Source organism: Uloborus diversus, chromosome 1 (genome assembly GCF_026930045.1).
Source record: "Uloborus diversus isolate 005 chromosome 1, Udiv.v.3.1, whole genome shotgun sequence".
NCBI classification, from domain to species: domain Eukaryota; kingdom Metazoa; phylum Arthropoda; class Arachnida; order Araneae; family Uloboridae; genus Uloborus; species Uloborus diversus.
The window spans coordinates 237,028,963-237,053,992 of record NC_072731.1 but is presented as its reverse complement, the minus strand read 5'-3'; the positions used below and the strand labels follow the sequence as shown (position 1 = coordinate 237,053,992).

The window sequence follows — 25,030 nt, the reverse complement described above, 5'->3', positions numbered from 1 at the left end:
AATACATTTTCAGAAAAAGGTACATGAACCTATGCAAATTAACATTGACGGTACTGACTCCCCTTAAGTCTGATTCACCTCTTCCACCTTAACTTAATCAAGCATAGCCTAAAAATGTTGGCCCCAAAATCCAAAACGTGTTTTCAAACGACAGCCCTTCCTATCATCAAACGTCATATAAAATTGCTTTGGCATTTTTCGAAATTTTTCCAGTGGAGGACCCCGAAATCTATTCGCAATCATTACTACCAAAGACAGTCTCAATTAGCATCTTTAGAGAAGCCCCTAATTCCACCCCCTCTCACTTAATGTATTGAAAAATAAACTAAAATTGCGTTTTTCAAACATCAGTTTCGAGAACTTTTGGGGAAAGACCCCGGATCCCCCTTTTCTCCAACGCAATCACTATACCTGAAAATTTCGTTTTTAGACTGTTCCGTGGAGCCACAGTTTCCTGCCTAAACTAGCCTGAAATTGACTTCAGTTTCAAAAACACAGTTCGTGAGGGCATACTGAACCCCCGCCCGCTCTTAGTCCCATCGTTATCAAACAATGCTTAAAATACGATTTTGGGTCTTATATTTCTAAAGAATTCCGGAGGAGAACGGTGAAAAATATCTGAAAGATCCGTAGAAGCTTCCCAGTTTTGTTAACGTCACCAAAGATAATATAAAATTGCGATTTTAGAAATATCCACTTAAGAGCCCCAAAATCCTTCCTTCCCAAAAATAGCCTATAATGGGTTTCAGTTCTGAAAAATATTTTGGTTCGTAATATTTTCACGTTTCCCCTATTGTTTTCAAATCTTGTCAAAAATGGGTTTTAAAAAAAATGGTGCCGAGAAATTACCGGAGGATAGCCGCCAGATCCCCTACCGCCACCAAAGACAGCCTAAATTTGCGTTTTAAACATATTTTGAAATCTTTCGATGGAAGACGATTGAATCTCCCTCCCTCTTGCAATGTCAACATAGGTAACCCAAAATTGCGGGTTTAAAATGTCAGTTTCGGAGATTTTTCTTGAAGAACGCCGATCCTTCCTAAGCTACGGTCCTAAAAAATAGCTTCAAATTGTTTTTAGTTTTGAAAGAATTTTAGGAAAGAACTGCAACATTACTTTCACCTAACGTATCGAAAAAGATCCTAAAATTGCCATATTTGACGTCAATTTCGAAAATTTCTCCATGCACCTTAAATATAGGTACTTGACTCTTTTGTCCTTGCAACCAAACACAACTAAAAATTAACTAAAGATATTTTTCATACGCCAATTTCGATAATTTTCTTGGAGCAATCCTCCTCCCCTGAACCCCTAACACCTCCCCCCACGCTTCCCCTTCCTCCGTCCCTTCTCTGATGTCACCGAAGAAAGACTATAAAATGCGTTTTTACGACTGGTAAATTTTGGTATCTATTACTTTCTTCAAAGATATAAATTGTACCTAAGGAGTTTCTTGCTATAAAAAATGTGTTCCTTTTTATAAGATATTTTTCTGCCCCCCCCCCCTTTTTTTAAATTCGAACTTGGCATTTAAAGAAAGAAGAATTTAAAGAAAGATTTATATAGACGTGTTAAAGATTAGTCAAAATATGCAAATTACTCTTAAGGGGCGGCACATTAGGTCTTTGCACACGGGCGGCCGACACCCTAGGATCGGCCCTGTATGAGCCTAAGTCTTTTTCTAGTTTTGGACTTTTTGGACGTCTTTGATCTCATGGAGTTAGTCTAGCTTATTGGTTAGATCAGTAAGGATATGCAACAACTTTTTTAAACTTGTCCCAAAAGAAGAATTCTAATAGAGTGACATTCACTGAGAAATCCACTGACCAGGCAATCAAGCTACAAAGTTGGTCAATGAAAGATTGTATTAAAATTTTCTTTAACATTCTACTCTCAGTGGACAGGGTTTTGATAGAAAATAACAATGGGTTGTAAATGCTTCAATTGGGGGTAACTGCAAAAAGTTGTAACATATCTAGGTACAAGTTTGCAATCACACAAAGAAAAAATTACAAACTAGTGCACACCAACACCACACATTGACTTTTGGGCAGGGTTGGCTTTTTGCCGGCAGAAACTGGTTTTTGGCCTGCCAGTGGCAGAAACTGGTTATAACCGGTAAAAACCGGCAGAAACTGGTAGATACTGGCAAAAACTAGAAAACGTTTTTAATAGCTCTAGGAATTACTAATGACAGGCAATTAAGTAAAATAAAAAATATAACTCCATTTTGTCATTGCAAAAACTTAATATAATAGTTATTTAATAATTAGTGTAAAAATATGTTAAATAACAAGACTGACATTTCCAAAGCAAAGTAAAATTTATCATAGTTGAAATTGCTATGTGTTAGAAATTTTAGCCTTGTATTGTTGTAGGTAACAAATTTTTCAGTTTGTTGTTTATAATTATTTTGTTTGCATTTAATATAAAGTGTAATATATATATATATATATATATATATATATATATATATATATATATATATATATATATAAAATAATAATAAAAGTGAAAAATATTGAAAAGACCACACCAAGAGCCCATAGATGCGCATCGCAGCAAAACTAAAAAGCCAAGTAAATATAAAATTAAGCAAACAGAATTACAAATATTAAACAAATTATAAATAACAAATGATGATAAAAGGAAAGATGCAAACAGCTATTAAGTAGGAATAGAAAAAGAGTGAATCCAGAGCTCATCAGCCGTGGAGGATTCATTAATTATGGTCAAAAGACCAAAATTTTAACTATAAACTAGAAGAGAATGCTTAAGCTCCAGTACATGTAATATAGAGTAACAATGGGCAAACGCACCACTTGTTAAGCTAAAAACAATAAACTAGAGCTCAAACCTAAAACTAAAAGCAGGGGGTTTAGCCTCGACTAATTAGGAAAACAAGTTCCGATAATTAGCCTTCCACGGGACAGTACCTGCCAATAACAAAATTGTCTTACCTTGAAATCCAAGTAAACATATCCAGTCTGTTCGTTGTTCAGCATGATAAAAAAGCCTATCCATACGTCAACAAAACATTAAAAATATAAAAACCATGTCCAAAAAAACAGTCCAAAGACGTACCAGGTCGCCTGTTTCGCACGTGTAAAAATTTTATCCACTACGGTGATTCATAAAAAAATGGTTTGTCACGGTTGTATCATACATTTACACAGTTAAACAGTTTCAAAAGAAGCGAAATGTTCATCGAAGGCTATACTTAAGCAGATGTTTTCAACTAGATTTTTAGGGAAGTTATTATGAAAAAGTAAGTTTTTGAGTACTGAAATTTCTTGCTTAAATGCAGAAATGGTGTTGCAAATTCTTTTAATTCTGATAGCTTGCGAAACAATAATGCCAATAAAAACCTTTTTACTAAGGCAGGAGGAGAAATCTTGTAAACTGTTAACTGCGAAATTGAATTCACGTCTTTTATCATAGATTGTAGTGGAACAATTTGAGTCAATTTGTATGTTGATATCCAAGAAATTAAAGCTATTATGATTAGAATTGGTCTTTTTGAGCATTAATGAACTATGATAAATAGTTTTGCTGAGTTCAGAAAAATTAGGAAAATTTATACACAAAAGGTCATCAATGTATCTACAACAAAGAGGTGTAGAGGAAGGATTGTCAATTAAATATTTTCGTTCATAATATAATCAATTTCGCAGTTAACAGTTTACAAGATTTCTCCTCCTGCCTTAGTAAAAAGGTTTTTATTGGCATTATTGTTTCGCAAGCTATCAGAATTAAAAGAATTTGCAACACCATTTCTGCATTTAAGCAAGAAATTTCAGTACTCAAAAACTTACTTTTTCATAATAACTTCCCTAAAAATCTAGTTGAAAACATCTGCTTAAGTATAGCCTTCGATGAACATTTCGCTTCTTTTGAAACTGTTTAACTGTGTAAATGTATGATACAACCGTGACAAACCATTTTTTTATGAATCACCGTAGTGGATAAAATTTTTACACGTGCGAAACAGGCGACCTGGTACGTCTTTGGACTGTTTTTTTGGACATGGTTTTTATATTTTTAATGTTTTGTTGACGTATGGATAGGCTTTTTTATCATGCTGAACAACGGACTGGATATGTTTACTTGGATTTCAAGGTAAGACAATTTTGTTATTGGCAGGTACTGTCCCGTGGAAGGCTAATTATCGGAACTTGTTTTCCTAATTAGTCGAGGCGAAACCCCCTGCTTTTAGTTTTAGGTTTGAGCTCTAGTTTATTGTTTTTAGCTTAACAAGTGGTGCGTTTGCCCATAGTTACTCTATATTACATGTACTGGAGCTTAAGCATTCTCTTCTAGTTTATAGTTAAAATTTTGGTCTTTTGACCATAATTAATGAATCCTCCACGGCTGATGAGCTCTGGATTCACTCTTTTTCTATTCCTACTTAATAGCTGTTTGCATCTTTCCTTTTTCATCATTTGTTATTTATAATTTGTTTAATATTTGTAATTCTGTTTGCTTAATTTTATATATATATATATATATATATATATATATATATATATCAAATATTTAAAAAAATACAGATTTGTTTTATTTCATTAAACTCTAAAATTCAAGAACTTCTCATTTTACACTTAATATAACTGAATAAAGCTATTCTCAAAGAGCTTAATCAAGCAGTTACTGATAATCATTTACTCGCCTATATGCTCCATCCAAAGTATTTGGGAGCAAATTTATCATGTAATCAAGAAGAAAGTGCTCGCACTTTACTCACAAATATTAACCCTGATTATGTACCTTATACCATTGCTTTACAAAACAAATCGGCCCCTTATCCCAAAATCTATTTTTCCAATCACGTTGTAACAACTACTCCAAATACTGTATGGTGATCCAGTTTGAAAAAATGTGCTATAGATGAAAGTTATGTGAATCTTGCTTGTTCTTTGAGGATAATGCCAGCTAGTTCTGCTGGGATTGAAAGAATCTTCTCAAATTTCTCTTTTGTGCACAACAAATTGGGAAATTGGTTAGGTTTAGAAACAGCGTCAAAACTTTTATTTTGTTACAGGCTGCTGCATTGGGAAAACAATGTAAAATTTGATTTTGAATGGTGATAGTGTTGTAAATAAATTGTATTTGGGTTAATATTTAATCATTTTTCTTATACATTTTCTATTGTATGTCAGGAGTTGCATTTATGTCATTTTTTGAGTTTCTGCCATAAATGTGGCAGAAAGGGGTTTTTGCCATGCCCGTTTTAACCGGTTTCTACCAGTGGTTTTTACATCCTCGGCAGAAATCTGCCAACCCTGCTTTTGGGCTGTTTCTCTCCACTTCATGCACTGCATGGAGATTTTCAGAGAACCCAATTCTACAACAGTTTTCATTGACTTTGTAAGAGAAATGAAATGTTGCCTCATCTGAAAAAATGAACTGGTTGAGACAATCATATTAATTTTGGATATGAGCTAACCTGTACACATGCTGATTTTTGTGTGCATGCAGCTTCTGTTTTTCAATGAAGACCATTGTGAACTGTTGACAGTGGCCTAGCTAATCTGCAGCCGCTTTTCTGATCAAGTTGTGAGGGTTTTGAGCCAAAGCTTGCTTTACCACTTTCATATGTTCATTCAAAACTGCATGCTTAATATCTTTATCTGTTTTCAGTTAACTTGTAGGTTTAAAGAAAGTTCACATCTGCTTCTTAAAAGTTTTTAAAAATCTGGTGGACTTCTCTTGCACCCTGATCTAAACATTCTTTGCATTACTATTATAATTTTGTTTTTAAGTTACAACAGAACAATATGTGTACAGAACATGTACTGAAAAAACAATGTACAGAACACATATAAGAAACAAAAGAATTAAAGTTATCTTCAGTTACAAAATCAAACTAATTTCATTTTAGAAACAAAGGTGCTATAGAAGAAAAACATCAAAAATCTAGATTAAAAATATTTATACACACATTTTTTCTTGTAATACTCACCTAAGATGTCTCTTTAAACAGTAATCTGGTCTTGTTTCAATTGTTATTCCTATGCATTTGGTTTTGGACCTTTCACTGTATTTTACAGCTTCGTCCACACATGTGCTTGAGTTGCCAGATAAAGCATCATGAAGATTTCGAATAAAATAATCACGATAGTCTTCAGGCAAAGCCATAAATGTTCCTCCCATTACTATAAACTCTACTTTATCGACATCATGGCCTAATTGTTTTAACTGGAAAGAAAGAACACACAATATAACTGAAACACATCATCTTCCCATAATTATAAATACATCCATAAGATAGCTCTGCTGTGCAAATCTTAAAAAATTCATTGCAAACAACATTATTTTGAAACCAAACATCCCCCCTCCCCCCCCCCAGACTTAAAAGTGAACAGTGTTTAAAATTATTTTTAAAAGGTATGAGAGACATATCAGGGTTTAAGCTGAGTTCAAAAATTTTTTAGCAAAAATGCTTAAGTTGAAAAAACGTTTTAGTGATATGTTAAAATGTCGAGAGTTAATGAATACCATCTTCCAAAATTCCTCAGTGTTTCATCTCCTATGAAAACTTAACTCAATACATATTTAGTTATGGCATCTTTGAAGCCTCTAAATACACAGTAAATATTTTTCTTATTTTTGATTTGAAAAAAATCGTACTTATTATTAAGAAAACACAAGTTTTTGATTTAAAAATCGCAACAACTCTATTATCTCCAATAATGCAGCTATTGGGGGGACATAATTCCCATTAAAACTAAGTAACACTGTTGCACTGTATAATAATTTAAACATCTTTGCTGAGGTTTATAATAAGATTAAACTTACCATTGCCATGCTTGGTTCCTTTTTTTCTTTTTGAGCAAAAAAGCAAAAATGCATTTCTCCATTTTTGTAATATAAACAGCATTTTTGCATTTTGCGAAATACGCGACCATAGCGGAAATTTTGGTACATATATAACAAGAAGTTCTGTTCAGAAATAAACGAGCCTACTTTCCAGTATACTAATCGACTTTCTAGTATCTGACCAATATTCTCACAATTTGCTAAAATCAAAAATTATTTCAAACATAACTTTTTAACATTTTAACATGATTTGTAGAAATAAAATATGCCTTCAATAGGTGTGTAAAAAATAAATAACGAACAAATAAAGTTAGCCCTTTTAAACAAAGCCAAGAAGTTCTGTTCAGAACTAAACGAGCCTACTTTCCTGTATACCATTCGACTTTCTAGTATCTGATCAATATTCTCACAATTTGCTAAAATCAAAAATTATTTCAAACGTAACTTTTTAACATTTTAACCTGATTTGTAGAAATAAAATATGCCTTCAATAGGTGTGTAAAAAGTAAATAACGAACAAATAAAGTTAGCCCTTTTAAACAAAGCAATTAATGTACTTTTTTCCATTAAAAAAATCTTCAATCACTTTCACAAAAAGAAAAAGAAGGAAAAATAATAAGCTCATTAAAATAAATACATTATGTCAAAAGAAAAAAAAATTGTTTTTCCCATGTTGCCAAAAAATAATTTTAAAAAATGAAAAAATGTATGTTTAAAATAAATTTAAAAAAAAAACAAAAAGAGGTCAACTTAAAGAAATAATTTTCATTATCAATAAAAAAAATTATTTGCGCATATCTTTACGTAGAAACATAAAAAACTCCAAATTCCTCCGCTAAACACTGAATTCATATAATAAAACTTCAGTGTGAAAATAAAAACAATCGGAGTTGGAATCTGTCATTTTCCCTGAAAGACCGCAACTCTGCCATTGTTTTTGGAGTTGGAGTCAGACTTATTTTGGGATAAAAGAGTCGGGGTCGGAGTGGAAGACTTTACATTTCCAAGAGTTGGAGTCGGTCATTTCCACTACGTGTCTATTTTTTCACCAAAGGTACGGAGGCAGAGTCCATCTAATTTTCTGGTACAGGAATCGGATTTGGAGTCGACTGCCCTAAAATTCTAGGAGCTTGAGTCGGGAGTTAATCATCAACGGCTATTTTTAACAAAATTTGTTTGAAGTAAATCTGTCTTTAAGTGTGGGATCTATATCGACTTTTAGTTTCGCCATAGGCGCTAATGTTAAGGGATTTGAATTGTTCAAAATTGAATAGAAAATTGTTCATATTAAAAAATATATATTTTTTCTATCCATGCTCTTCTTCAAAAACTTTTTCCTAGAAAGTTTGTTTGAAGCAAATTTGCCTCTAAGTTTGGAATCTATATTTGCCTTGAATTTCTCCGTAGGCGCTAACGTTAAGTTTTTTTTTAAACTGTTCAAAATTGCATGAAAAATTGTTCGAATAAAAAATTGAAATACAGGAATAAGGTGTCCTCACGGAGATCTTTCGAACAAAGAAATATTGTTCGAATCGGGCTAATCACTCAAAAGGTATTAGTAGGGGACAGACAGCAGACAGACGGACCGACATACATTTTTCCCCATCTCAATACATTACTTTCCAATTTTTAATTTTTCAATATTTATTTAAATATTTTATTTATTTTTGACTTTTTCTTTCTTTTGCAATATTTTAAAGATGCATAAAGCCTTCTTTCACGCTTTTTTCTTCTTTTTCTGACTTTTACTGGGAAAGTGGGGTAAAAATTGGGTAAACATTTGCATCATTTTTATATTTTTGAAATAATGTATGTCTGTGAGAAAGAAAGATTAAACTCATCAAAGAATAATGATGAAGATTGTAGTAAAACAAGCAAAAACATCACAAAGCTTACAAAACTTTCAGTCATTACTACATAAAATTTAGTACCTGTTCAAGTCTATGTCTTGTTTGCAGGAAAGGATTGTATCTAGCTCGTATAGCTCTCATGGAAGTCGGCTAAAAAATCAAATTCTTTTATTGGTAACTCCTCCTTTAATCAAAACAATTTCAGCAGTTGAACATCTTTACATATTTATAATAAAGAAAAACACATATATTGTCAGATTTTTTTTGTTTATTAAATAGATAACTATAGTGTGACAAAACACTCTGATCCAGATCACCTTATATGTAGATTTTTCAAAGATATAAAAAAAATTAAGGGTCTGTCAAGTTAAAGGTGGTAAACCTCTGATACAAAGTAGAGACAAAAGAGAAAACATGTAATATTTAATTCCAACACCACATATACACTGACATACGTACATAACACAATTCATTCAATGCTGCAGTGTAAGTAGTACGTACAAATTCAGCATATTGTAAAACATAATTTATAAAGAATTTAGAATGCAACAACTTGCAAATAAACATTAAAGGTATATCTGGCTTTTATATAGGTACAATGTGTAATCTAGTACATAAATTTTTACCAAATTTTGTTATTTACCTCGTATCCAGTATATGATTGAGTGGAGTATTCAAAATCAGAATCAGGACCTCCAGGACAGTATCTAAAATTGAAAAGGGATTAGAATTAATATCAAAATAATCTTCACTTAATTTCAGCAAACAGCAGATTTTGGAAATGCAAATATTCAGTCAGCAAATCATTTTCTTGCTGAAGAAAATTTAATTCTGTTCTTTTTTTTTAAACTAGGAAAACAAGAAAAAAAATTCTTTTCCACCTGTAAAATAGCTTTAAAACAAGCTAAACAGTAAAAAAAGGAATGTAGTCAAAATTTTGTACAGTAAAACCTGTAAAGTTGACCACCCTTGTAAGTTTACCACCTGTCTAAGTTGACCTCTATTTTCAGGCACAGAGAAGTAGTCCTTATCACATAAATCACCATCTATAAGTTGACCACTAAAGTAGAGTGCCACAAGTGGTCAACTTACACAGGTTTCACTGTACTAAAATATGAGTACAAGTACAATCTATTTTTATGTTACGCAATGGAAAATTTCAAAAAAATCAATGTCTTCCCTTGCATAAGTTTTTTTTTTTCCTCATTTTGATTTATCTACATACTAATAAGCTAACTTATTTTTCATTCCTTTAAAAAGGGAAAAGAAATTAGAAAACTGCAGTGTTAAAAAAAAAAGAGTAGAGGAATTTCTTCAATTAAAATTGAACAATTCCGTTGAGTTATAGAACCAAACTAAGCTGTCAATATGACACAAAAATAAATAATTGAAATAATCATCATTGACCTTTATTAATGAATGTATTTTGACACTTTCAGTGGTATCCCAAGCAACCACCATCTTTTGCACTTATAATTTGCTAACAGGCCAAGCATGAAGTGCCCCTACGAATAGGATTTCCAGACATCCAGATTTCATACCTCTACTGCATTGAAAAAAGTCCGGGTTTGAAGATTCTATTCAAAAAATGTTAATACATGATTGATTATTACTAATTTTAATAATGTTTTAATTTTCTGTTCTGTCTATTTTAGTCAATAAGCTTTATATTACTTAATAATAATCAAGTTTAGGAAACAAACTAACCCCCCTTGATTGATCATGTTGTCACTGAATAACCATAAATTAGAAGGAAAAAAATGAAAAATATTTTCCAAGAGAAAAGACGATAAACTCTGATAAGGTATGACTTTACTTTGTAAAAAGCCATAATTTAGCCTAAAGAGGTGCTAAAAGATTTTCACTTTAATGTTCAACTAAATTAAAAGTTATATTTTCTTCTCCTTTTTGAATTTGGAGTTATTGAACATAATTTATAGCAAAACACATATGGCAAAACAGGGTTTGCTTGATATATATCATGATATATATCACAATATATATCCGATATTTATTTTGAAAATATAGTGATATTTTGATATTTTCAATATTTATTTTTTCAACCATAGTATTTTCAATATAAAAATTATATTAATCATAGTAATATTGTTCATTCATTTTTGAAAATTACCAAAAAGTTATGTACTATATTTTTATGATGTATTAACACATCATTAATGTAACAAAGTAATATAGCATTCCTTTTGTATTTTATATTCATAAAATTATTAGTAATGTGACAATTTTAATTCTGATTAATAGTGCGTAATTTAATATTAAACGTTGGTAAGAAAAAAAGAAAATGTCCTATGATTGTGCACCAACTAATACATATTTTTTATTTCTCAATCATATTGTAACTACGTAAAACTAGCTAACAGAAGAAAAATGAGTAAACAGTTAATGCTAAATTAATTCCATTAAAATAGGTTAAAATGTCGAATGAAATGTTAGATATGAATAATAAAAGAAACCTTAATTTTAAGTCAGTAGTTTTATTGTAAACCATATAAGAAATTAAAGAGTTTTGAAGATGCATTTACTGTTTTGAAGACTTGAGTTTGGGCTGATTGAAAATATCGGTTACATAACAAAATATCCCATATATCAAAATATCGGATATTTTTGATATTTTCGAACCCTGGGCAAAACACATATGAACTGTTTAAAAAATCAAGTTCTATAAAATGTAAAAATACCTGAATGTTCAAGGCACATAAAGTTTTGATCTTACTTAGACCCCCCCCCCACTCCCCTCATAATGATAAAGGTGTTTGGATTTGCCCTTGCAATGTAAGTTATAATAATCCTGCCTATGGAGAATTTAAAATATTATTTTAACTTACACACAAACATTTCCAGTCATGTTGATATGAGGACAGCGATGAGGTTTGCACATAACAGCTACTACAGCAATCTAGATAGGAAAAGAAAAATTTAAAACCACAATTAAAAAATATCCTGATACTAAGAATAAGTTGAGTGCATAAGACAGTTACCCCACTAGCTGTTCTCACAGGCTTGGCTTTCAGTTTTGGAAGAAGTACCTACAAAAATTATCATAAAAAGTGTATTAGCATTTTACAGGTTTAAGAAGTAAACATATAAAATCATGCTAACACCGGTGACAAAGAAACCTTTGTACTTACTTAGATTGGAATGCAACTAAATATTTCTACAAAAGTATTTTCCCTTCAGCATAAAAGCTTCACTTCAGCTCAAAAACTTTTGGAGGAAATACTTTTAAGACAAAAGAAAAGCTATTCCACGAAGATTTTGCTGCTTTAACTAAATATTGATTGTTGTGTCATTTAGCTCATCAAGAATTTTCCACTTTCGATAATTCTGTTTATCATGCTATTAATATTTTTTCCTCACCAGAACTTCTTAATGCTCAACTTATCTACCTAAGACAGGGGTTCCAAAGCTTTTCTGACTTGAGGCACCCTTTGAGGAATTAAAATTTTTCTCAGGCCACCCCTGTGTATCACAAATATGTATACATACTGGAAAATTGCCCGTCAAGGTATGACGGATGAAAATTGCTTCTACATTTGAATGAAGATATTGCCTGTTTTGTGATATTTTGATAGTTGAAATTGCAACCCTAACTCCAGTGGATGAACCCTAAACTCCAGTAGGTAGCATTCATTGTTGACCGTTTTTTCGTTTCTTCATTCCCCTGAAATGACACAGTCTTACCAGTAAAACAGTTTAGTGATCGGATCGATTTCAGCCTTGTCACAATAAAGCCTTTCCCTGCAAGTTAAACCTTTCTAAAACATATCAAATTATCAAGCCGTGCCGTGAGTTTCATTGTTGAAACATGCGGTTACTCGATCATCAGCTATTATGTATATGAGGATATGTTGATACCATTTACAATTCTTGGCACCTAATTTAGGAACCTCTGACCTAAGAGACGATTGAGACTTAAAGCTCTAGACTGGGATTTCTGAATGGTAGACACTGGTGACTAGAGTCACAAAAGTTGCTGGCCATTTTGCCCTTTTGGTTGTCATTTTTTATGTATACTCATAGCACAAAAAGTGAATATATTGCCCACATGTAAATTCAATTTGAATTCCGAGCTCTACTATCCCTGGCTAGAGACATCCAGTTTATTACTTCTAAAATTTTAATGTCTTTTCCCAAACAGTCGAGCCACCTAAGTTTAGATCTTCCTCTTTTGGGTGTTGCAGAATGGTCTGGCTTTCATGCATTCCTCACAGATGTCCTGCCCATTTTATTCTCTGAATCGTGATGCAATTGACTATTTCTGGTTCTTTAAATGATTTGTAAGAATCAGAGTTGGTTCTTCTTCTCCAGATATTGTTACATTTTAGACAGCCACGGCTCTAGTAATTTTGCCGCCCCAGGCTTTAATCGGCCTGGTGCCTCGCCTCCTTGTCTTAATATTATATTTATATATGTATATATATATATATTTAATCTTCAAGCACTCTCATGCACTGCTGCAATTTCGGTAGCAAAGAAAAAAACTAAGGAATAAATTTCGTTTTTTATTTTTTCTTCTTTTTTTACCCCTTTACAATTTGCCATCATGAAATTTGCCGTCCAGGCAGCGTCGCTACCCCAAGAGCCTGATTTTAGATCATCAAAAAAAACTTCTCAAAATTTTACAAAAATGATGTTTTTAACTTTTTCCGTTATTTTCCAAGACCCCGCAGAGTAAGTAAGAATGGATCTTATTAAGCTTTTATAAATTAAATTCATTGTTTTTCTGATGGTGAAGTTGGACTTCAAGTACTTTTTAAGACCGAAACAAACATTGATTAGCCGCTGTGACTCTACTACAGATCTCAAGCATTATATTATTGAGAGTATCGACTCCCAATTCCTTTTTTTAACGAAAACACTATCAAAAAATGAGCAGTTCTTTAAATTTTAAAGAAGTTCTGTATTTATTGTCATTTATAAGTTGTTCTCATTTGTCTTTTTTATTTTTTTACTTTTTTAAAAATTTGGGAAAATGTATAAAAAATATTTTTTTATGGAAATAATGAAAATATATAAGAAATGGAATAAAAGACAAATAAAAAAAAATAAGAATGGGAGAAGAGATATCAATTATGCCAATGAAAAGCATGAGCCCAAAATAAAAAATAAAGAATACTTATGACACCTTAAAATTAAAATAATTTGAACAAAAAGGTTTTAACAATATTTCTGCTGGAGGAATGTAAAGAGAAGTATTTTCAAATTTGTCATTTTAGTATGGAATCCAAAACTTGTTTCTTCAGACATCTCAAAAACTCATTTCTGCAGATACTGCAAAGGCAGATTTATAGATTAAAATTATTTGACCATGACCCTAAAAAAGATAAAAATATTGTAATTAAATCTTTTCTCATTAAAATTTACTCCTTTCCCTTTTAGAATTTCATCCAGTCTTTTATTATTACGCACTTAACCAGATATTTAACACTAGAGTTACGGGAGGGGTCACTCTGACCCGGATCACGCTTTTTTTGCTAACTGCTTCTCTGTATTTTCATAAAAAGCTTAATCATTCCTTGACTATTCCTAAATCATCATGCTGCATAATAATATAAAGCTTTCAAGTAAATGCATTTCTTTTTAACCTGAACTAAGAAAACTCGATATAAAGGGGCTCCAGACCTAGAAGCATGGGCAGGTGTTATTTTGACCCCTTTCAGATTAAAAAAAAAAAGATATTCAAATGTATTTATTGATGCTGATGCAGAGCAGAAGCTCAAAAGTGTTTCCTGGAACATATCATTGCAAGAATTTGAAACATTCATTATGTTTTTGTACATAAAAGGGAGCGTTAGCTGCTAGTTTCTGAAATGCAATTGAGATGGCACTTGTTATTTTAAGAGTATTTGAAACTCTTTTTAAATATTTCATTATCTACATCTAAAATATGCAGTTTAAAATAGCTGTATTTATTACGAATATGTTTGTTTTTACTAGTTTTTACAAACATATAATATTATGTATGAAACTAGGCAGATTTTTTCTCAGTGAGTCCAAATGACCCCTGCTGTATTTCTAGGTATATGAAGACTGTCTTAATTTTAGTGTTAACAAATATTATGAAGTAGCATTTTGTGATACTTCAAGCTGTTTTCAAATAAGATATCAAATTATAGGAGGGGAAAAAAACGGTATCATATCAAAAATAAGGGGAGGGGAGGATGAATGAAATAATAAGATGATTTCAGAAAGTTGAAATACATAAAATTACAAAATTATAGTTACTTTTCTATAGTCGACTGGAACAGCTGCAATAATGTCAACTAAACGTGGTTGTGATTTCAATCCATATTTAGATGAAATTGTACATTTTATCCTAAAAAGATATTTTTTAACCAGTTTCATTTCATAGACAAAGTAAAATATAAGCATAAAATATTTACTTAATTCAGATAAATGTAAAAAAAATGTAATGATACATTAATGAATAAACTATAAGAAGGTACTTCCTTGTGATTAAAACCGCTACTTTTACTAATAACATTAAACAATAATAATAAATAACATTAAACTATAATACTAATATTAATATAATTAATAATACTAAACATTTTACTTAAATGTTTCACAAAAGAAAAGCTATTGAAAAATATCACCATAAAAATACTCATCATAGTAATAAATTTAACTATCAATCAAATTTTAACAAGACTAGTTTCACTAGTAATAGTAAAAAGAAAGCATCAAAAAAGCTACTTCCATGTATACTTACTTATTAAATGATAAATGTTTTTAATAACTCAAAAGAATATATTCATGTGTATTCATAAACATTTTTCTCGCAAGAACCTAAAAAAAGGGGGCCTCGGTAGCGTAGTTGGTTGGCGCGTCATTGTAGTAATTCCGAGATAGTGGGTTTGATTCCCGCCCGTTGCCCTGGTTGTAACTTCCTTCTCTGTGCTGTTAATTCTGTCCTACACTATGAGCCTGTATTGTGCTATCTGTCATATTGGACGTGAGTTCATAAACGGGTCCTGTGTGACCAAGTACACGAACTCGAAATGTATGTTGTCAATATAAAAAAAAGAACCTAAAAAAGCTAAGCTTATTTACAGCATGAAATAATGTGATTTATCGATATTCTAGGAGAGACTAAATAGAAGGGTCAGAAATAGTGAAATAATGTGATTTATCGATATTCTAGGAGAGACTAAATAGAAGGGTCAGAAATAGTGAGACAGTAGTTTTTATTGTGTAAAATTTCTTTAGCAATGACTGAAGAACTAATTTAAAAGAAAGGTGATAATGAAGGACAGGTGGTAGCTCCCAAATGAAAAGAGAGACGGTTTTATCCCCAACTGACCTTCCCAAAAGTAAACAGGTGTAATGAGCTTAAACTCTTTCAGAATAGCAGAGGCTTTGGCAATAGCTCAATGCAGCAGAGCATATTTCTCACCCCCTAGAGAGCGAACAAGTATGTACTTGGGGTTTCTGTTCAAGATTAAGAAGAGGCATGTGATATAAAGAACAATTGGGGGATATTGCTTACGCTGACAACAGTTTCACTTTCACTTAAAACTTTCAATGCCACCCGGAAAAGGTAGAATAGCTGTCACTACTTGATGACTAAAAGAGAAGGGTTGGAAGTTACTCACAGGGTTAAGGAATACATGGAGAGCTTTCTAAAGTGACACAAAATTGCCAGAAAACAAAAGTGAAGCACTCAATCAGTATTTTTTTCAGGAAGAGGTCAGAAGTTTTGTTCGTCTTAACAGAAATTTTAATTTTGATCTATGTAACATCCGGGACATTTTTAATGTAATTAAATAGTAGACCAAACTTAATTAACAAAGTGTTCATTTTAGCCCTGATTTCGTATTAACCGTGGTCGTATTAACAGAGTTCAACTGTAATAAAAAAGGGAAAATTGAGAAACTAAAATGACATAGTAGATAACTGATGTGTTTTGTTTATTCACTAACCAACCCTAAGCAGGGTTCGCGTTTACGCGCTATAGCGGGTTTTTTACGCAAATTCGCGGAAAGGGGACGCAACTTCCGCAAAAATTCGAGTCCTGGGGACCCAGAAAACAAGAAACAAAAAAAAAAAAAAAAAATTGTGGAAAATGCTGAAGATCCATTTAGTGATTGCTTTTAAGCTTCAATAACCAGGAGAATCAGCAGAAAGGAATTAAAATGACCCTATCTCTTTATCAGCTACTCAAACACACCCCTATTGTTGACCAGTCAATGGAGTTTTATTAGTGATAAGACTGGAACTTACAGTGGCCTCCCGGGCTGAGCTCAGGGAGCAAAATATTGCAGGTTCATAAATAGTCCATTGTACTGTAAACTGAGAACAAGCTCTCCCTCAACTTTTATCTTTCCTGAAAACAGCAATCAAGACTAAAAGTAAGAGTGTGGTTTCAATGTAATCTTCAGGATTAATACAAGACAACTGTACAGTAAAAGCATATCTATTTTGCACTCATGTAACCAGAATTATTTTTAAAAATCATGCATCCCCAATAATAGGATAGGAGAAAGAAAAATGGCGAACATTTTCCCGATCGCGCTAATATTTGAACTTTATACAAAAGCACTTCAAGCTTGTCCTCTTTCTAATGGGTTTTTTTTAAATTTAGACTTGCAAAAGTCAGGTATTAATCGACCGCGCCATTTTGAAAATGGCGCGATTTTAAAGATAGTACGGAAGCCAAAACAGATATTTTGAAAGAGTCAAAATCAATTCAAATGTACTGATTTAAGATTGCAAGTAAGCAGTTTTCACACTCATGTGAGAAAATGGTTCGGTTTTTGCGATCGCGATTTTTGCGTTGGGTTCATCCGCTTGCGATTTTTTTTCTTCTATTTCTGTGTAATTCCCAATGATAATTGATGATAGTTCATGCTGGATATGGGGAGGGGGCTTTTTGGTATTTTCATCTAGAAAAAATTCCAGAAAATAAAGTTAAAGGGAGTGCTTTCTGCTTGATCAATCAGAGGCACTTGTTTAGTATTTTATGGTAAAATCCAACATTTTTTTTTTAAAGTAAATTTTGAGTGTGATTATCTCATTGTAACCACATAGCTAAGTCTTGCAAGTGTATTATTTGAAAATAATTTCACAAGGATAATCAGAAAAAATAAAACCAATTTAGTTTATTTCATAACTTTTTTAAATCACTATGTGGATAGTTTTCCCCCCCTTTTTACATTATTCATTTATATGGTAAGATTTTCAGTTTAAAATTTAAGGGACTCATTTTTTCCACCAAAGGACCCAAATCTGTTTCATTAATGAGTCCCTGGGACTCAGGTTACGGATAGTTGAGCGCGAACACTGAAGGGCTAAGGCAAAACAACAACATCGGCAACTTACAGCTTAATACCCAAGCTTTGTCTTCAGTTGATGAATTGAACCACACAATTGTTGTGAAATCTCGCAGGTGAGTTAAATTTACTTTAGCTATCAGTTTGTTAGCAATCTCGGCTTCAATGAGATTTTATCTACCTCCAGTTTGGTTATTGTCTATTCCAGACTGATAAGGATAAAACCTCAGCTTCTAGATGACATAACCCGGCTGTAGGTATATTGCTTGAAGCTCTCCCTTAGCTATGGCTTAGAGATGTTAACTTACTGCTGTATACCCAAACATTGCCTTCAATTGACAAGTTGAACCACACCATTGCTGTGGACTCTTAATGGTGAGCTAAATTTATTTTAATTGCCAGTTTGTTAGCACTCTCAGCTTCGTTGAAATCAAAACTGCCTCCAGTTCCTACCAGGAAATCACATGATCAAAGAAATTCAAAAAAATCTGAATTGGTAGCATTTGAAAGAGCATCGTAAAATATGTTTATAGTACAAAAATTATGTGCCCTCGAGGGCCTGTTATCGAATTATCAGGTCTTAAAGTCCCCTGAAATTTTAAGTAAAGTCGCCAAATTTAGCGAGTACCGTTCAGAAATGGAATTTAAAAGGCGAATTCAACATCTGCATCTGACAAGATGCATTTTTGCCATTTTTGGTCTTTACCAAAGTGGGTGAAAGGTGTTTTAAGTAAATACTTTTCTGGGGGGTAACTGCAGGGGAAGGGGGGAGTCGTGGCACAGACTGCTCCATTAAAGTTTTTAAGGGAATGTTTTTAGGGATAGTTTTCTCTCAGAGTGGTGGCTTTTTTTTTGTGAGGCCTTCAAATTATTAAGGGGGGGGGGGCACTATCGCTCTTGGAGGAAATAGGCACCCCTACTTTACTTGTGTGTGTCAAAGTTAAGAACCACTATCAAGATCATCAAGTGGAAAGTTTTTCCAGAGAAACGACAACTTTAAAACAAGATTAAACTTAAGTTTTATCTTATTTTTGGTGATGAAAGCAGGCCCACCACTTAAGGTGGTCGGGAAGTGGGTTTCAAGTAGATTTTACATTAGTACTTAAAGTGTTAATATTTTTTTTTTTTTTTGATGCACTATTGTTTAAGTATTTCTTATTATAGTTCTTATTAATTATTAATTATGAGAATTTCTTTTAGTTTCTGTGAAAAGTTAATTTGTACACTTAAAGTATAATATAAATTTTTAAAAACTTCTAATTGAGAAATTTTATTTAGCAGATTGATGTTAAATACAAATAAGATATATAGTAAAATGAAAATAAAAGAGGCCTGTCAAAAGGGAAAAAAATATACTAATGACTCTGACAAATGAGATACTGAACAAAATAATGATTAAAAGATAGAAAATTGTGGCACCAGGAACATTTCATCAATTTAAGTCTGGTAAAGGATAGCAACGGTCAAGCTCCTCCGAAAAGCAAAATTGCAAAAATGTTTCAAATGGAGGTGGCTGAGTTTGTAATAACCCAGACTTGTACCAGGCAAATCGTATTATGTCCGAGCATTGTGGTACACTAATCTATAAATGAATAAGTGATTGTAGTTTCATCGAAACAAAACACGTTCAAGTTATCCCAGTATTTTTAAAAATAAATAACATACAATATGTCGTGCATTTACGTTATAGCCACTTTTACCTATAGTAATAGTAACAGGTTTTGTTCAGACGACCCGACGACAGGGGTTGTTATAACGAACCTATATTAATAGTTTTTAAGAATAAAAATACATATTTCTCTCTATCCATGATGTAATTTCTAATATCGAGAGTTTTGAAGCGCATATTACTGACATTTACTATATCTATCCGTTGTTTTCACTTAAGAATTTTTTTTTTTTCATTTTAAATTAAAATCAAATATTTTTCCTCACAGTGGTCAGACAATAAAACTTTATGTATCGATTATCACTTTTTTTTTAAATATAAGAACTGATACCATAACCCATGACCATTTTATTTCAGCATCAATGACTATCCATTTTATTATCTATATACTGTATAAGCTCAAATTAACATTTTTTTTTTTACTTATTTATAGTAATTCTCCCAGATTATGAAGAAATACTTTTATAACATATTTCATTAATAATTCACTTAACACACCCAAAATACAGTAATATTCTGAAATGTATTATTATCAGGAATAAAATTCTAAAGTTTATCTTTATTTCATTGTAAAGTTGTCGTTTCTTTGAATACAGCTTTCTACTTTCCACTTCATAGGCTTGATGACGATTTTTTAATTTAGCATACACAAGTAAATTATTAAAGCAAAACATCTTTCACACAATTTGCGGATGACCCAAAATGGAAATGAGATGTCTCGCACAATGCAGACGATGAAATAAAGCAGTGCTTCAAATTTCTTGCTAAATCTTTAAATTTGGCGATTTTTCTTTAGATTTTGGCACTTTATGACCCCATATCTCGTAAACAAGAGAACGAGAGCACACAGTTCATGGGTGGTTCCCTGGTCAGGTCTGTTATTTAGGGAAGGGGGGACAGTTGATCTAACCTCCCCCCCCCCAGGCTTTGAGAAATTATTGCATTTACATATAAGTGGTAATGATTTTGGTTGTTTTTTAGAAATTTTGCATTGACTGTACGGTACGCACTTGAATGCTCCCGGAACAAGTTAAGAAGACTGGCCTGCCAGCTCTGTTATTGTCTACTCCAGACTGCTGGGTCCATAATAAGGACGAAACTGCAGTCTTTAGGAGGGCATATCCGGCTGTCAACATATTGCATGCAGTTCTGCCTTAGCCTTGGCTTTGGAGCGGAAACGAACTGCTTCAGAGCACTTGGGGCTCAAAAAAATGCTTAAAATTTATAAGCTTGAGTAAATGAGTAAAATATTTAGTCCTACACTCTGGAATGACAGATGCATATTATTATATATGAACATACAGTAAGTATTAAAAATATGAATAATGCATTAAATTGCAAATTTTACATACACAGTATTAAATTAATTCGTTCATTTAAAGGGACAAAAGTATACGACGTAATGTGCATACCTGTTTAAGTTAATTACAGTGCTATTTTTGTGAGCTTTAATAAGTTCCTGAACTATTTCTGCGACTGTCATCATCATTAATTCATCTTTCGATATGCTAGGATCTTTGATTGAGAGAGAAAAAAAATAGGTTGTAAAAACTAAAATTGAATCATATATGTAAAACTGAACAATATATATTTCTAAAATGTACCTATCTGTTTGTTCTTGTTTTTCCCCATTTTTAGAAAAAAATATATAAAAACGAAATCACATTCGCGACAGCAAAATGAAAACGCACACGGTGATGGTATGATGTAAACAGTGCACACGGTCACAGTGAAGGCGTTCCATCTGTGTAACTTTGCATTCTATAGATTATGTAAATTACTTAATTTCGAGCTCATTACTTGTGCTTTAAATTTTAAATAGTATATTATCCATTGTAAAATTGAGTTTCTAACAGAAAAAACATATTTCACTGTGACCGTTATAAACAAAATAGTATTTTATTTATCTATCACTTGATTTTACTTTGGCAATAGTTTAGCGAAAGCAAAACAGGTTTTGTGTTTAAAAAAAATTTACTGTTTATTTAATAAGATTTGTTTCTATTTCATCTTTGTGCATTTTTATCTGAGGTCGTAATCTGCAATTTTCGTGAAGCATTTTCATATTTAGGTTTTGTACATGTTGTTTATTGTTTAGATTTGTGCACTTCAAACTAATCTTGTGACTCCTTCGAACTTCGCAATGTATTGTTTACAGTGGCTTCTACCTGTGTTATTAATTCCTAAACCAATGAATCCTGCCCTTTTACAAAATCATATGATGTTTATGATTTTGTATTTAGCAGGATTTTTTTTGGAACGAAAGCCGTGCACAATATGCAGTCTTGTCTTCCTTATAGCTGTCTTCCTGATTTGTTACAGCGGAATGGGAATTTGCATATTCTCAACATTTTCTAATTGCAATTCTGTCAGCTGTGATGTCGCAACATAATCATAGAGTTTCACTTGAACATTTTCCGAAGTAATGCCAAACTACTGTCTGTATACTAAGATGGTTTTCTTCGATGTATTGTGTTTTGGGATGGTTTGTGTATTTATATGCAAATTGCTTTGTTTTAGAGATCAAGATGTGAAAAGTTAAATTTTTCTTCGAGAAAAGGGTTTTTCAAGGTGATTGTAAGGGCGAAAAATGTTAAATATTTGCTGTTTTGAAGTAGTCTGTTATAAAAAAAGATCTGTATGCCTCTTTCATTTTTTAAAATTATAAAATTCTAACACTTCACATAATATTTTTTCATTCAATTTTGTGAAATAAATTGTATGGGTATGAGTTTTGTCAAAAACTTTTTATGCTTTTTATTTATTTGAGCTGTTTTTCAGTTTTGTTTTGTGAATTTTCAAATTTAATAAAAGTTTTAATTGATTTATTTCTCATTTCTTGCTTTGGTTTATTCAATCAAAATTATTTACAGCATCTGCATTGTTTTTTTACTCTTCAATATTGACAGAGAATAACAATCTTCAATATTCAGCTACTCAATACGAGGGAAAAGGTAATTTTCTGTTTAAGGTATGTACTTGGTTTCTTGACTTGTTTACTTTCTATCTTGGCCATAGGGAATTTGTTAAAAGCGACTGGAGATATCTACAAGTATATGAAAACCCCTATAGGATGTAGAAATTGAAGTTATTGCATGTTGCCAACTACGAAATTTTAGTTCCGGGGTTAAACCCCGGGAAATTTTCTATTGGAGATGGAAAAAGTAAGTTTTGCAGTTTTTTAAGCATTTCAGAGTAATATATTATCAACATTGGAACCCCGAAAACTCTACTCTCGCTAACTCAACACATGTTTTGGCTTTGAAAAAAAAAACCCACATGTACAGTATTTTCGTAAAAAGTTAATTTAATTTATATTATAATAATTTTGTTCTTAGACTATTGCAGAATAGTGAATATATATATAAAAAGATTGAAATTATATTTAAATAAATCTTAAACAATCATTAAAAAAAATAAAGCATAAGATATTGCTGTCGCACTTTGATTAATAAGTGAAATAGCTCATTTAAACTTGCTTTGAATAAGGCTCAGAGTTCATTAAATAAAAATAATATCCCACAGTTAATTTGTTTAATAAAGTTAATATAGTATGTGAATAGTGGGTTTTTATATAGGGTCTTATACCCTAAAAATATTTAAGTATTTGAAAATAACTAATGCTGTACTATAGTAATACGGTAATAAAATCGTAGTAATATTTCGAAGTTTTAATTCTAACATTCTGTATGTAGTTAATTCTCTATTTTAGAGATTTTTAAAATTGCTTTAAAGACCAATATTTGGGCTCTCTTTAGAAAGGTGCAAATGTCGACCGCCTGACTAGATTACTGAATTTTAAGTCGTTGACGACTGGTCGAATATCCAATTCATCCAAAATATCTCTGTGGTTATGAAGAACAGCCAAGTTGTTCAATCGCTTCTGCTCCATTGTTGATCGGACAAACTATCCGCAGGTTTGCACACTGGGACAAATTCTAAGCGCCAGAGGATGAAAGTGCAACACCCTGCCAGCAACCACTTTTCTGCCCCCCCCCCCCCCCCCCCCACTTTTTCAAAGCACGAGCCGCCACTGCCGCATAGTAAACAGATTTGATTAAAAAAGAAACAAACAAGGTTTGATTAAAAAGATGTAAAATGAAGGAATACTGCTGCTATTTGCGGAGCCAGAATTTTTCTTCTGGGGAGGGGAGGGGGTACAGCAGTTTTTACAGGCCTATAAATGTCTTTACAGGGGCGCCCATATGAGGGGGTAGCAAGTGAGAGCTCAAGCCCCCTCCCTTCGAAATTAGAACTTCCTTGCTTTTAGTACTTTTCTCTTAGCCAAAATGAAAAAAATATTTCTTCTCTCCGGCCATTAATGAATAAAATATTAAAATTTTAAAAACTCTAATCTGTACTGAAATTGGTTTCTATGGGGAAAATATCCTGCCAAACCATGGGGAAAATATCTGAGCCCCCCCCCCCCTTATGAACTTTGCATATGAGTGCCCATGAAATGCGATGCTTGGATTGGCAATTTAACGTAAAACGAAAGTTTTTTGTGGATTGAACTCTTACCCCCCGCCCTCGGGTAAGGATCTAAAAGCTTTAAAACCCCTCCCTTTATAAAAACTGGACACGGACCTGCTCAGGTTATACCAAGATTTTTTTTTTTCAACCCAATTCTTTTATTTTAAAACCAAACAGTATAACATCCATTTAACGATTGTCAAGGGCCTGGAAAAAGTTATTGTTAAATCAATGAAATAGTTAAATTGAAGAGCATTGACATTTAATGCAACCAAATCTGGAGTAATGAAATGTATGATTAAATGAAGGAAATCATTAAATTGAAGTTGTAATGTACATATATATTTTGAATTTAATAGTGGTTTTTGGCATTTCAATGTTGTTTGTTACAAAAGTAATCCCAGATTTTCTTTTTGACAAATAATGAAATCATTTGAAATTAAGTAGTGTACATAAGTTTTTTTGTTATTTTTTTTAATTGTTAAAATGCTGTATTCATTAATTAAAACCTAAGTTCTTGATTAGAGAATAGCTCAATATGACTAGTTGTTAAAAGGTTTCAATTTGTTTCTCTTAAATATGTCTATTATTTACGTTAAGTAGAACGGCATTACTTGGATACTTTCACTATTACTACTGCTTGAAAATTTAGTTCAAAATTATTTCCATATCTACTTAGTTTTAGTATGATTAGATATGAGGCAGTGAGAAACAAAGGGATGTAAGTGGCAAAATTAAAAATTTGGAGATAACCAGTACAAAAAGTAGGTGATCCTCTCCTCTGTCTTAGGGCAAAAGATAGATCTTGTAGCCCTGGTAGGTGCTGCTGTGCAGCATGATTTAGAAAAAAAAAATCAATGTAAGCCTACATAGGATGTTATCTTTATGCGCGTTTCACTCAAAACTTGAAAATGTCCACTTGCATC

At 32.2% G+C, this 25,030-nt stretch overlaps 1 protein-coding gene across 1 annotated transcript in view; it reads right to left on the bottom strand.

The window, feature by feature from the left end:
• LOC129234206 (elongator complex protein 3) overlaps positions 1-21,338 on the bottom strand; it is a 37,141-nt gene extending 15,803 nt beyond the window's left edge. The window contains exons 1-8 of the mRNA XM_054868128.1: positions 21,236-21,338; positions 21,044-21,146; positions 14,916-15,006; positions 11,669-11,716; positions 11,516-11,586; positions 9,313-9,376; positions 8,751-8,819; positions 5,963-6,198 (exon numbers count right to left, since the gene is read on the bottom strand). Coding sequence (XP_054724103.1) covers positions 5,963-6,198; positions 8,751-8,819; positions 9,313-9,376; positions 11,516-11,586; positions 11,669-11,716; positions 14,916-15,006; positions 21,044-21,146; positions 21,236-21,263 — 710 coding nt within the window. The 5' untranslated portion in view covers positions 21,264-21,338. The remainder of the gene's footprint in view (positions 1-5,962; positions 6,199-8,750; positions 8,820-9,312; positions 9,377-11,515; positions 11,587-11,668; positions 11,717-14,915; positions 15,007-21,043; positions 21,147-21,235) is intronic.
• Positions 21,339-25,030: the final 3,692 nt, after the last annotated feature.